This window comes from Eucalyptus grandis, chromosome 11 (genome assembly GCF_016545825.1).
Source record: "Eucalyptus grandis isolate ANBG69807.140 chromosome 11, ASM1654582v1, whole genome shotgun sequence".
NCBI classification, from domain to species: Eukaryota; Viridiplantae; Streptophyta; class Magnoliopsida; order Myrtales; family Myrtaceae; genus Eucalyptus; species Eucalyptus grandis.
Window position 1 is genome coordinate 487286 of NC_052622.1, and position 14523 is coordinate 501808.

General features: G+C 39.3%; 2 protein-coding genes across 2 annotated transcripts; one reads left to right on the forward strand and one right to left on the reverse strand.

The window, feature by feature from the left end:
• Positions 1–6912: 6912 nt before the first annotated feature.
• LOC104424316 (ubiquinol-cytochrome-c reductase complex assembly factor 1) lies at positions 6913–10721 on the forward strand. The gene is made up of 8 exons (XM_010036685.3): positions 6913–7092; positions 7493–7688; positions 7955–8168; positions 8868–9034; positions 9164–9288; positions 9622–9685; positions 9972–10020; positions 10377–10721. The coding sequence occupies exons 2-8, from the start codon at positions 7503–7505 to the stop codon at positions 10448–10450; spliced, it is 879 nt and encodes a 292-aa protein (XP_010034987.2). The 5' UTR covers positions 6913–7092; positions 7493–7502; the 3' UTR covers positions 10451–10721.
• Positions 10722–11736: 1015 nt separating this feature from the next.
• LOC104424317 (putative kinase-like protein TMKL1) lies at positions 11737–14480 on the reverse strand. The gene is made up of 2 exons (XM_010036687.3): positions 13541–14480; positions 11737–13017 (listed from the first exon to the last, which is right to left on the reverse strand). The coding sequence occupies exons 1-2, from the start codon at positions 14025–14027 to the stop codon at positions 12413–12415; spliced, it is 1092 nt and encodes a 363-aa protein (XP_010034989.1). The 5' UTR covers positions 14028–14480; the 3' UTR covers positions 11737–12412.
• Positions 14481–14523: the final 43 nt, after the last annotated feature.

Below are 14523 nucleotides of genomic sequence, written 5' to 3' on the forward strand. Positions count from 1 at the left end.
TGAGGGTCGTCAAAATTCAAGAGGTGTTTTTTTTGGTTTGAGGGTCGTCTGATTAAAATCATGCCATTGATTAGTTCGTCCAAGACATTTAAGACCACGGGGAAGAGAAGATGAGTTGAGTTCGTCGATGGAGTCTTTCAACCAAAGTAAAGCTTGTTCACTAGGGTTTCTTTTGATTAAGATGGATATAATAATATAAAAGGTCATGAACTTTGATTTATTATGCAATATAATTCATGAACTTTAAATTTTTTCAGTATGATCCATTAATATTTAATATACATTCGATTTAATCAATTGACTGTATAATGATGTTTAATATTGTTCTTTCATTAATTCAACTTCAATAATAACATTGACAAAAGTTTATTCTTATAAAATTTCTTCATCCATGCAATGTGATCCATGAACTATAAATTCATTTAATATGATCCATTAACTTTTAGTATATATTCACTTTAGTCAATCAACTATACGAAAATGTTTAATGTCATCCTTCCATCAATTTAAGTTCGGAAACTAAAAACAACATTAAAAATTTTCATATAATTTAAGGACCAAATTTAACATGTATTCGAGTCCAAAACATTCAAAATGATACTGCACATTGAGTTAAAATTAAGGGATTACATAGCACAATAGACAAAAGTTCATAGACCATTTGTGTCACTAACCCTAGTAAGGATTAAGGGTATTTATCTATTTAATTATTGTGTGGGCCGTGCTAGTTTAGCTTTGGATTCATTGTCGTAGAGGATTGCTTTAGTAAATAAATCGTTTCCATCAAAACAAAAGGTGCAATTGAAGAAAGCGTCATCACTAAGGAGCTGGTCGTTGAATTAGCGACATTCTGCCTAGCTGGTCGAGGAAGGAATAATCTGACATTATTGCACCAACGAAAGAATTTTATTTTTTTATTATTATTATTTTTTACATAAGGTTTGGCAAACTATGCACTCAAATTTAACAAGTATGTGGGTACAGTTGTTAAGTATATCTCACCTTATTATAAAATTATATAAATCATTTTGTAAAACATGAATTACACAGAGTAAAAAAGATATTAGTACATTGGAAGTTATAAAATTTGTATACAAGTGAATGCTTGTTAACGAAATTTTTGCGAACGATATGATAAAGATATTAGCGGATCCTACTGAGGAGATCTTCTCGCATGTAGCAGATCTCAACAAATTCCCGAACATATCCTTGGAGGGCAGCTAGCGACTGGTTGTTTGTTCATATCTTGAGTAATTCGAATTTCGAAGAAATCAAGAGGAAGAGAAAGCAAGTGGGCGGTTCACTGGTCGGTCGATTGAATAGATCGCAGCCGCAGTCTCAGTTCATACCAACGCTGCATCGGCCGATCATCGCAATTTCTTAGGCAATAAGAATTTTTGGATTTATTCAGCCGAAAAGCCAAAGAAAGTTAAAATTGGCTGTCTCCATGGATTTCACCAATCAAATAAAGAGGTAAAAGAACACCAAATCTAACTCGCATTTTTACAAGCGTCACATTTCTTTAACTTATTTAACAAACATATTTAATCAGGAATATTTGGATCTTATTAACTGCTAATTGTGCACGTGACCAGAAAAGAGTCACCCATCTATGAAAAAATATTAATATCTTCATGATTAATCAGTTAATAATTGCACGATTCAAATCCTCCTTACGAAAAATTATAAAAATTTTGAAAAGATGGCCCTCAGTGCTGGGACCTCACAGTAGCTAGTAACCAAATATCGAAAATTATTAACTCTTTTCTTTATCAATTTCATATGCTTGTCTTTGCTTAGGAAGAGGGACATGGCAAGACTTATCCAAAGTGGCCTTTGCCCCCATCCTACAATAATCACACGCTTGGACTCGTCCTCCCATTATTTTATACTTTCCCATTATTAATCCGTGAAAATTCGCAATCCGCGTTATAAAGCCAACCGCATTCCGCTTGAACGCAAAGCATATCTCTCTGCCAGTTGATATTGCTTTCAAGAAAGGCATATGGCCTTGGAAACGTATCTTTATGTCAATTATTTGCTTCGGGTTTGCGGCGAATTTAATTAAAGCTTTTGCGCACGCGTCTATGTTTCAAACTCTTTAAGCTATAATAGAACAGAAGGCATGAGCATCCACGCCCGCATAAAGGGATTTTGAGGAATACTTTATTTGTTGTCTAACACTAACAAGAGGTTACATTAAGTCAAATAGTTTGATTAGTTTTCTTAACCAGATTGTTGACAAGAGGTGTTCAACATGGCCCCTCCTTGTGCACAATTCCACAATGATTCCGTACTGGCTCTGGAAAGTTCAGACTTGAGAATGCGGGAGAAGTCGTTATTCAATACACCCAACACACCCGTCATTTATTGATCATACCCGTATCCCAACGTATGTCCTAGAAGGTTGAAAATTCATTCACGAAACTCGCATTTTGAAGATATCAACTTGTACCATTAGATCAACTCCGTCAATAGTACATATTCATCGCTCTTAAATGGTTATGCTAAAGCTTTTTCCCTATGGACTTAGGTTTGGAATTGAGTGCTCGCGTTTCAATCGTGGGGGTTGGGGGATCAATTATGTGAATAGATCTGGCAGCTCATATTTACGAGCCGACAACTAGAAAAGACCCAATTAGCTGACTAATTCCCAACGTCGGTTGGACAAGCACGTCTCTCCTTGGCGAACTCATCTCCTTGTCATCCTCTCTGACAAGAAACACAGTGTCCATCATCTTGTTGGCTTCAGTGTCTGGTTTTTCCCCCTTTTTTCCCCTCTCGTGGATAAAGAAATGTCTAGTTTAACCGTAAAGAACAACCCGTCTTTAGGTTGTGGACCCAGAACACTCATCCGTCCTAGGGTGTATTTTTTTTTATTGGATAAGTAAAATCTAGTTTATCTATTAATTCAGGGGAGAAAAAAAACATAACCTAGGAATTGAACTTTCCCATGTCTATTAAGAATTTCACGGCCATTCATTGACATTAGACTGCAAATTTTCATTTACTAAACGCACTAAAAAGCATTTTTATAGCCTCAAAGAATCCTGATGCATGACCATTGGGATCCAAGACCATATGATTAGCACGAGGTGGTTATATTTCGAATGAGCAGGCTTAGTAACTTATGCTGTATTTTTTTTTTTTGAAAGATTAATGATTTTAAAAATATTTTTTGAAAATGATCGTTTATATCACTTATAAAAATCGATAAATGAATAAAAAATACTTGCATCACACACCAAGATTTTTACACATAAATTGTTGTTCATAATGAAAATGTATTCAATTGATTAATTATGTAAGCCTCATTTTATGGGAAATAAACATAGTCTTACATTATGCAAGAGCCCTAAAAAAGTCCTCCCGCATGATAGACGCTAACAATATGAATATGTGGAGTTTTAAGCTTCATTGGAAGTGCACCTCAATGAATCATAGTAGCCTTTTTACTTCATAAAATCACGTTATATGTTAAAAAAATCAGTTTTACATTATATTTTTAATTTCTCGAAATTATACCAACTACCTTTCAACAGTTTTTAACTCTTTACCGCTTATCCTCCCCTAATTCCAAATCGCGACTTCGCATCTTCAAACTGCTGCAATGACCAAAATACCTTTCTTGCCCGAACCACTTTCAAAAAAAAAAGAAAAAATCCTCAGCCCACTTTAGGAAAACTGCCACCGCAGTCGCCAGTGCCACCAGTCGACTGTTGAGACGCCGCCGACTTGCCCCTCACCACCGACCCAATGCAGCGCCTCTCCAAGTATGTACAAGCCCATTTCTCTCTCGCGCTCTCTCTATGGACATCAATGGAGACCTGAGGTTTGAGTTTGGCAGGTCGCCATGCCCAGGCCTCAGATCCAAGGTCACAACGGCCATGGAGACCTCGATCGGAGGTTGTTACTGCTCATTGGCCACCTCGAGGATGCTCAAGATTCTGCAGTGTCTCGACTTCGCGAGGGAAGTCAACAGTTGGCAAACTTATGGAGAAGCAAGAGGAAGAATGGAAAGAGGATTGGTCTCGGGGGTGAGACATTTGGCCGCGGCAGCTGCGCTCACGTGTTAGGTACTATATTTAGAAATTCGGGTTGGTGAGCTGGTAAATGGAAGGAGATGAAGGATATATTAGGAAAGAGAAATGATAATATGGTAAATCAATGTACAAGCATACTGAAGTGAGGATGTAAATTAGTATTACTAAAGTAAGTGAGGGCAGAAATGCGACAGTTAATGCAAGAAGGGTAATTAGTGCTATTCATAATACTTTGCTTGTTTTGTGGAAAAGTTAACCTTTCGAAAAAATATTTTTTAAGAAAATGATAATATTTTCTAGTATTTATTTGAAATTTGGAATTAAACAATGAATTATTTTCTTTTGTTCGAAGAGAACACTGCTTTTTATTTTCTCAAAGTGACATATACTGTCGTGTAACATTATATCATCAAATCTTAAATAGAATTTTATTACATTAGTTTTTCATGGGCTAGTTACTTAGGTCCACACCCAACCTGGGGGTACTTGGGCCTGCGGTCTAGGACCTAGTAATGGGGCACCTAGGCTTGGTAGGTGAGGTCTCGAGGACTTAGGCACGACCATCATAGACTCAAGCATGAGCACCGAGGCCATGAGCCGGGCCTCCATGGTTTTGGACCAAGATGTTAAGGACCTTAGATGTAGTGTTGGGGGCTCACTGGACTCGAGCCCAATTGCTAGTGTCCCCAAGCCCAGGCATCGGGATCTTAATTATAGGAGTTGGGATTTTTTTTTTTATCGATCTATTATATTCCTACTCTAATTTTCAATATTAGACTTTTACTCTACCTCTTTACAAGATGTGGGAGTTGAAACCCACATTTGAAACTAAATTATCCCCATCCAAACCCCTTTGAGAAGATGGAGATTTGAACCCTCCACCTCCCCATTTCATGTTGGAAGAGTGGAACTTCGGTAATTTAGGAGTTGGGATTTCTCAAGCCCAATTATTGGGAACTTAATTATTGTGGTAGGGATTCGGCACAGATACCTATGACTTGGGTTTCAGAGTTGAGAACTATGCACAATTGCAAGGGACCCGATCATGAGCAATGGGATCACAATCTCGACCTCAGTGAACCCAATGCAAGTGGCGATGACTTAGGTACAAGTGGGGCACTTGAGCCCAAGCACGACACTTGGGTCTTGGACCAAGCCTCAAGAAACATAGGCCTCATGTGGTTCAACATTTGGAAATGGCTTTAAAGCTCTAAAGTTTTTGGCCAAATGTAAATGGCATTTGGCTACTTTTTTTTTTTTTTTTTTTACTTTGGAGAGTTGCAATTGCACCTCCAAAACTCCAAAGGACTTTCGCTAAATTCCGAGTTGGAGGCATTTTGAAAAGTTGCATTTCCGGAATGCTAAGCGTTGGTTTGATGAAGATTTCTAAACTTCCATTTTACCTTCATTTATCAAGTATACTTCCATTTTAAAACAAACCCCAAAGATTCTCTCCTCTCTCTTTCATGTCTCATCTTTCTTTCGCTCTCGATAAATTTTGCTCGTCTCTACGCCGTTGACAAACATCTCATTTCACTCTTGACTCTCGATGCTGCACGCCACTTTGCCTCTCTTCCATCACGCCCGCTCTCAATGCCGCTCGCCACTTGCCTCCCTTCCCTGAGAATATGCCGGTTTTTACAATTTTGGATAACTTCATGTTGAGCATGAAGGTTTTTGCGATATCAATTTGATTTGTGTTTTGCCGGTTCATCTTAAATTAGCTTCACTTCAATTTCTGGATAACCCTATGTGGCTGTGATCAGAGTTTGAAACCTGTCATAGTTGTTTTTTCTTGCTCTGGGTTGTATGATTCTTCATTTTCGTGTTTTGTTCGGCTTGATCTTGGCAGCAGTCACTTTTAGTGCCCTTTGGTAGTGATGATCTTGAAAATAGTAATAAGATTTGTCATATCTAGGTTGTTCTTAATGCTTGTAGTGAAATTGTTGCCTCCTTATTCTTATGTTACAAGGGATATAGACTTGGCAAGTGGGGGCTCGAGGACTAAAGCATCACTACTATAGACCCAGGCATAGGAACCGAGGCCTTGGATTCGATGTCCATGGTATTGGACCAAGATGTTAAGGACCTTAGATGGGGTTTTGGGGACTCATGGGACTAGGGCCTAACCACTAAGGTCCCCAAGCCCAAGCATCGGGATCTTAATAATAGGAGCCAGGATTTCTCAAGCCCAACGTTGGGAACTTAACCACCATGTTGGAAACTCGACACGGATGCTGATGACTTGGGTTTCAAAGTCGGGTATCATACACAGTCACCAAAGACTCGATCACAAGTAATGGGATCATGCATCCAACCTTTGTGAAGAGATGTTATATGGGTTAGTGCCCATGTCCGATATCTTGGACTAAGGCTCAAGGAACGTTATTGCGCTCCGGACTTAGTCCTCATCTCTTTGGACAGAAACTCGGCCATTAAGGACTTGGGCACAAACATGTGGGTGTCCATGCCATGCATAATATTTGTGATCCAGCGCCAATCTAGTAACATTAAAAAAATATGGTCACTAATTTTAAAAGAAAAGAAATTATTTTCTTGAGTTCAAAAAGAAGAACATTTCATTAAGGGCATATTTTCTAAAAATGTCACTTATATCACTTATTAGAATAAATGAAATTAAAGTATTTTCATTATCCACGATAATATTTTAATATAAATTATTGTTAATAAAAAATTATTAATTAATTAGTTTTAATGATCATATTTAGAAAAATGCAAATTCTAAAGTATGCATTTTTCTATAAAACAAACAAACTAATTATGAAAAAAAAAAAGAAAAACTCGTTGATCCATTTTTCAAAGCGATTCCAATATGAGAAATCAGAAATTGGACTTCGTCGAAACAAACTAACCGACTTCAGTCGTTCACGGCCGCAAGTGGCTCCACGTCCCCTCTCTCTCTCTCTCTCTGGGCGTTGTACCTGTCTAGGGTTTTAGGACTTCCGCCGGTGGCAGGACAGCGTCGCGGGATCGAGAAATGGTTGCTCCGACCGATTCGTAATCTCCCTCGCGTTCGTTGGGTTCCACGGTCTGCTCATTCTCTTCTGTGCTCTTCTCCTTCTCCCTCCCACTCCCCAATTACTGTCCAGTTAGTTACCCCCCGATCAGCTGTAAAACGAGCGCGTGTCTAGAGTAGCAGAAACTCTCGCACAGCTTTGCTCCTCTGATCACTTCACTGAACTTAGATTTCGGTCCAATCGTTAGCTCATTTGGAGGAATGTCTTGCATTTTGGTCGCATCGACGGATGATGATTGTCTAGATATCGAGCTCTTTTGCCTTCTTTTTTTTTTTCCTTTTGCTTTTAATTTATTGGGATTTAACAAAAATTGCATCTTTCGTTTTAATTTAGATTAGGTTTGCCCCCAGAAACTTTTATTTTGCGTCTATGTATGTTGTAATTCGCTCGACATTCGGTTTGTTTTGTTAGGCAACTCACGATGTTCCCGAGATGGAGCAGAGCACTTAATCAATTATCAAGGGTCAGTCCAATAAGGAATGTGGAAGTCAGAGATGGAATTTCTGCGTTCTCTCATCGAAGCTATGCCAAGGGTGCAGCTGTAGCTGCAGCTGCAGCACCCGTCGCGCCTGAATATGCCGGGAATGATTTGTCCGCCAGACCAGCGGTAGGTGCTGAAGCACATCTAGTTTTTATGTGTATGAGGGGTGCCGTTGCTTTTTAGATACCGGCAAAGTGTTGAAGAGCTCAGCTCTGTAGATGTTGCTTCTTCCTGCTTTTAATTCATAAGTATATTGGTCACAATAAGCGTAGCGATCATCCAAATGAAATTCATCAAAATCTCTATGCTCGCGTGCTACTCTCCAATTTTATGTTATAGCATCCACCCTTGCAGTTCCTTGTTGTGGAAATTGACTGGGATTGTTCCTTCAGGTAAACTTGGAGAGAATGTTTTGGTCCAAGCCATGTTCACTGGCTTTGGCCCCAGATTCCCCGTTGAGAATTGAAGAACCAAAGTACGAAGGCATCCGCCATGTGATCCTCAAACTGATGCTCTTTTACAGCAAACAGAGCAAATCTATCAGAGGTGCAAATGTTGTGTACCGGCGGATCCTTCATCAAGTCGATAAACCCGCCATTTATGAAGGTAACCCTATCTTTACTTTGCTAGCCGGATAAAACGTGTAGTTCATGGACCTGTTGATAAATATTGAAGTTTGAGATTCAATTTTCAGAATGAGGATTCTTCATTCCACTATTCAAGCAATCCAATGTCATGAATGGTGGAGTTAATAGCTATATAATGTTGGGACCATGACTTAATAACTAAAGCTTGGCAGAAGCCTTGTTATTAAGTGAAAGAACTTTTAAAAAGAAGATGTGGAGATAGCAATGTAGTTCTAATAACCGGTCCTGCTTCTGAAGAAACCAAGAATAAAAATGACACGGCTATCTCTTACGAATCTTTTGCCGACCTTTCATTTCAATAACAAACTATTGAGGAATCAAATGTCCATTCAAGCTCTTGAAAAGTTACACCTTTTAAGTTGCAGCTGATGCTGTGACTATGGAACTTTCTTTTCTTTTGAAGCTACAGTCGCCTAATTTATTAAGTAGAGTCTAGACCAGAGCTGTCAATTGTTAATGGCTTGATAGAATCATAGGAATGACAGACTTTAGTACGAAGGCATTCTGAATGCATGTGGCATCCAAAGGCAGATAATTTGCTTGAGCAAAACATCGTGAAGGTATGTTACTGGTTGAGTAAGACTTTATTAACGACTCACTTTTTTATACCGAACAATTAATGCATCAAGTGGTTTGAGGGTGACTGCTGTCCATGCAGTGTTTAATTTGGAGAAGACTTTTAAGACTACGTTCTCTTTGCTCGTACTCCATATGTGGCTTTGCTTACGTCGATTGAAAGAAGATGGAAAAGAAGGTGCTGAATTTGGGCAATACTTGTATGAGATTTACAATCATGATGTGGAGTTGCGAGTATCTAAAGCTGGGGTATGTGACTAGGTCTCCTTTAGTTGCCTAAGACTATATACTGTGACTAGATATTTCTTAAGATATCAATGAAGTGCACATGCTACCTGTCATGTGAAGGGGTTTTCATATTGCTTTTATCTTTGGCAGGTTAACTTATTGCTAACCAAATGGATGAAGGACCTGGAGAAAATATTTTATGGAAATATTGTCGCTTATGATTCTGCCATGCTTCCAGAGGCTAAACGGGACGAGATGACAAACATAATTTGGAGGTAGCGCATCTTTCTTATCCAACAAGAGCTTATGAGGTGTTGTCATTGGACATGTCTATGTAACATGTGATATGAAAAATATACATTCTCAAGTCTCGACTAAAGAGTTCTACTCATATTTATGCTGTAGAAAGTATACTTGTAAATACTTGTAGCCAAAGATACAAAGGTGCATAGAAAACATTACAAGTATATAATTCATTGATGTTAATGGCAAACCTGGATAGGCAATCTGACTGTTAGAATCAGGGTTAGGTCTCTATTTCATGTATGAGAGATATAATTGATGTTGAAACCTCCATTGCTCTTCTTCATATTATGTTTGATCTGCAGGAATGTTTTCTCTGACGATGGCTCACCAAGACCAAATGGTACTGCGGTGCTAGGTGCTGTTCAGGCATGTAGTTTAAAGAGCTTTTCCAAATTTTGTTAAAACGATGATATTTTAGAAGCAATGAAAACCACTGGTCATTAGTAACGCCCCTTTTTCTCCACAAACTAGATATTTATATCATTGAATGAGTTTAATACTCAGTTGGTACAGTTTGTCTCTATATGGTAATGCAATATTTTCTGTAATGGATGATATTCCAGCCTTTAAAATATTTGTTGGATCTTTTAAGATATCTTCCCCGCTGTGAAGTTCTTGCCACAACTTATTACTAACTTTGGATACTCTGTAGGCAATGGCTAGGTATGCTTGTCGAGAATCCCATTGCCTCTCCTTGACAGGTAAGTTCACATTTTTGTTTTTCTTCTGTGCATACGTGGGTTGCTCTTGTCTTCCCTCGTATATGTTGATAGTACAAACAGGACTTGTAACAAGCTGTACTCATGAAAAGTTAGTGTTTGACAACTTTAATCTTTCATAAACCTTCAAGTCCTATTGGTTACATTTCCGAAGGTGTATGTCTTGAAACCCAGAAACAGGAGCTGCCGTGTGCTAAACCTATTCCATGCTCTTTGCTGTTATGTGCCTGATGAGTTTTACCTACTTTATTGGCCTGACTATCAATAATTCTGAATGTTTAATGCTAAATATGATTTCATTCAAATTGCCCGGTTTAATTTATATCACTATCTGGCAGACAAAGAGGCCATGTTCTCTGGGAACTTCATGTTCACCTCATTAAAGAGCACAACTGGTTCAGAGAACAAGTGATCTCCAAGAGATGTGGGTGAGGAGTTTCCAAGCCATCTAAAGAAAATGAGATGGCGGCAGAAATGTAGGAGAAATCATTGCTTTATTGGGGGACATTTTGTTCTTAGTCAAATTACCTTTAGGAAAGACCTATTAGACATTGATGGATGTCTTCGGTATGCCTTTATTTTTTGTCTATAAACTGGCAATGTCACCGGAATCAATAAGATGATATGGACACATCATGTTTCTGTATACTTTGATAAGATTAATTTGTTGAGCTTAGTGTAAATAGCAGCTCATTTCTCCTGTACTAACCGCTTAGCTTTAACCGTCCAATGGCGAGTCCTTGTCTAAAATGTCCTTTCATCAATTTATATTTTCTCTGTCAAGGTGAAACACAGAGAACTGATGGATACTGAATAACACGGGATTCTTTGTCCCGGTGAAATTAGCGGTGCCCCTGCTACTGAGTACTGGGTTAAAAAGCACTTAGACCATAAGAAACAATGCTCCTGTACGGCGCTTCATCAATCAATCTCGCCATTCAAATCGCCGGTTTTCTCTGAATATTTGGTCATGGGAACGAATGAACCAAGAGATTGAACACGAGCTTTAGAGAGGGAGAGCTCAGAATTCAAATGCAACTGCCAACTAAACATTGCCTAAAAAGGTGAAGAACCCAAAAAGCAGAGGAGGTCCCAAAGCAGCAAAAAGCCACAAGGCCAATTTGCTAAAGCGGGGAACATTACCTTAGTGCTGGTCCTCTTTTTCAATAATGTGCCGCATGTCCTGGCCCGTCCCTAAAGGGTCACTCCCCGCTGGTCCAGGGAGGTCCATTGCTTGGAAGACTTTTTCTTTTTAGATATTCTTCTTTTCTTTCCTTCTTTTTCTTTCTGGTCAGAGAAATAAAAGTGGTAAAGGGAGTGCCATAATCGAAAAAGTGACATTTCTTTGTCTCCACCTCCAGATGGGGTTATAATGACATTTTAGATAATTCTTTTCCCTCGACTCCACATATTTTCTCTCAATTGAACCACCACCAACAACCAAGGGGTGATAACCACCCACCACCAACCTATGCCAGCTAAAGAACTTGAATTGAAAGAACAAGGAATGATGTATGTGAGTGTATGTTAGAGAGAGGGGGGGATTCAATTCATTTCATTTGTTAGCGAATCCTCTGATATCATTACATCTCCATTTTTACAAAACCAAATATCATTTCGCTGGATTGATAAACTTTATCGAAGTGGACAGATTTACAATCTCAACTAACGCTTGCATACTCACATTTATAAATGAAATTTAATCATCAATAATGGAGCCATAATAATAAAATATGCCAAGGTTGAGCGAGCACTTTATATTTCATTGGTGCCACATATTCTTTAATCCCTATCAACAGGGATCATCTTTAAAACAAAAATAAAAAAAATGTAATACCCACATGAGCACTCAAGGTTCCATTGGTAGCTGACATTCTTTGCTTAAGAAATGAACAAAAGATCCTGGACACCCATATCAATCATCAATCCCAATGTCATAGCTTCAAATTCAGGATATAGTAGCCTCCACAATCAAGATGGGACCAGTAGAATCCAGTCTGTTGTAGCTGATAATTGCGGTAACAATCAAGAATCTCGAAACGGGACAAAACCCAAATCACCAACTCTCCAATTCTTTTGAGCGGCTGACGCATCCACCTGTTTCTTCAGGGAATTAGTAATGCCCACAAACAAAACCGTCATGGAAGTCATTGTCACTGCATTTGCTCACGTCCGGTGGGTAGCTGAAATTTTCAAAGGTTTTGCTAGTAAAACAAACTCTATAGATATGAAACATCATAGTCTTCATTGTCACTGTCCTAGGACTTCACCAAATGACACCAAGTCTCAGCTTTAAATTTAACCGTCAGAGTATACCTAGACCTACACTACTATTACTCGGATCGAATAGGTCTGATGATCTGTAATTGAGTCCTCATTTCCCGATTTCCTCAAGCTTCCATCGGACTTGTTTTGCGGTTGGTCTGAGAGAGGGAGATGGAGAACAGCAGGCCATTGCAAGGTGAAATAACTTGAGCACGCGCGCTTCCAAAACAGAAACATCATCACTACCTCCTCCATTGCTGAAAAGAATATCAGGATGATATAACTCCGAGACTCTACGACCAAGTACTGCCCTTCTAATATAGTTTGGTAGATAAATCTCCTCATCAGAAGATGCTTTTCCATTGATTGGTTCTTTCCCAGTAAGCATTTCGAGCAAGATGACGCCAAGGCTGTATATATCGGAATCTGCACTTGCTTCTTTCATTTTGATGAGCTCCGGAGCTTTGTAGCCCTCAGCTGCCGATGCTTCGAGCATTTCTTGACCAGCCATCGGGTTCAACAGCAAATGCAAGCCGAAATCTGAGACGTACGGCTGCTGATTGTGCTGATTGTGGTCCAAGAAAATGTTCTTCGATTTTAGATTCCCGTGGATTATAGGCTTCATTAGTCCCGTGTGAAGATGATCCAGTCCTTCGGCTATGCCTATCGAGATCTTGTAGATGGTGGCCCATCTGCGAGAATTTTTGTTTCCATCTGCCAATCAGGACAATTTTGTGTTTAGTAAGATCATGATCTCTTGATACTATATCATAAATCAATAGAGTTGATTAATCCAACTAAAGCAGGTCCGAGGACCAAAATAAAACACCGTGCTGTGTGCAATTTTTTTTCTGACTGAATCAAAAAGAAAGCTGTCAAGCAAGCATGGAAATAGAAAATAACTCAGTTTATAGAAACAATTATTCAGACAAAGGTACAATATTTTGGTTTAAATGCTGACGAGTCTAATTGGAAAATTTGAGTCGAGCACTTTCTCAAAAGTATGGAGTCAACTGAAAACATTGTAATGCCTGGGAAAAGCCCTTTGAGGGGGAAATTATTAAATCACTCCAATTTAGATCCCCGCCAAGAATCTCCGTTATGATCAGAAGTAACTCAAAAACTCTTGAATTTGGCCCTTCATCGTCTTCCCCAATTCCATAAAAAAGGAAATACTGAACGTAGCGCAAATAAAGAATCGAGAATCAGCAACAAGACCTGGAGATGAGTGAAGTACCTCTGATGAACTCTGCCAGATTCCACTTCCTATAAAATGGATAAACCATCAATTTCTCTCCTCTTGGCCCAGAATAAAACCCCAGCAAAGGAACCAAATTTGGGTGCTTAACACTTCCCAAAATCTCAATCACCTCAGCAAATTCCTCACTTCTTGTGACGCAAACCGGTCTCAAGAACCTCAACAACTTCAATGAATTGCTCTGATCAAACACAGCCCGGTACAGTGTCCCATAACTGGACTTCCCAATGACCTCTCCCGGAGCATCCAAGATTTCGCCAATCGTGAGGTCCTCGCCGCCTCGGAACGTCATCAGGTCCTCCACGTCCGTCTCATCTTCGTACGTTCCGTCTGAATTCTCCAAGTCTGCTCTTTGACCATCTGTTCTTGATATATTCCGGTAGAAGTAAAAGAAGAGGAACAGAGCTAATGCAACAGCAGCTGTAGCTAGTCCAAAGATGAGCTTGAGCATGTGGGTGTTTCTCATGACAGAAGAGAGTGTGAAAAAGATGCAGCTTTTGATCTGGCTGACGGTCGGTAAAGAGTTTCAAGATTCTTGGGTGAGTGTTACGGTTCCAAGAAAGAACACCTTGCTAAAACATGGAAAAAAAATTTGGGCGAGAGAGTTGAATTTGCAGTTATAATGCTGTAGCAAGATTTGCAGAGGCCATGTAAGCAAGACAAGAAGAAGAAGAAGAAGAAGAAGAAAGAGCTGAAGTTTGCGTGGGGTTGGGGCACACTAGATTTTAAGGAACGTGACTAACATGGCATGAATGAAAGATGAGCTAGGCTGGGGATGGAGAAAGACTATCTTATGCAATGCAACGCAATGCAGTGAGAGCGGAATTAAGGAAGACAGATCTCAAATGCATGTGCAGTGATGTACGAATGATTGACTGTTCCCGTCTCGATTCCCTCGTGCCACCGCATCTTGTGTGGCTCTGATATTGATATTTATTTCTTTTTGTCGTTGGCTTTTTCAC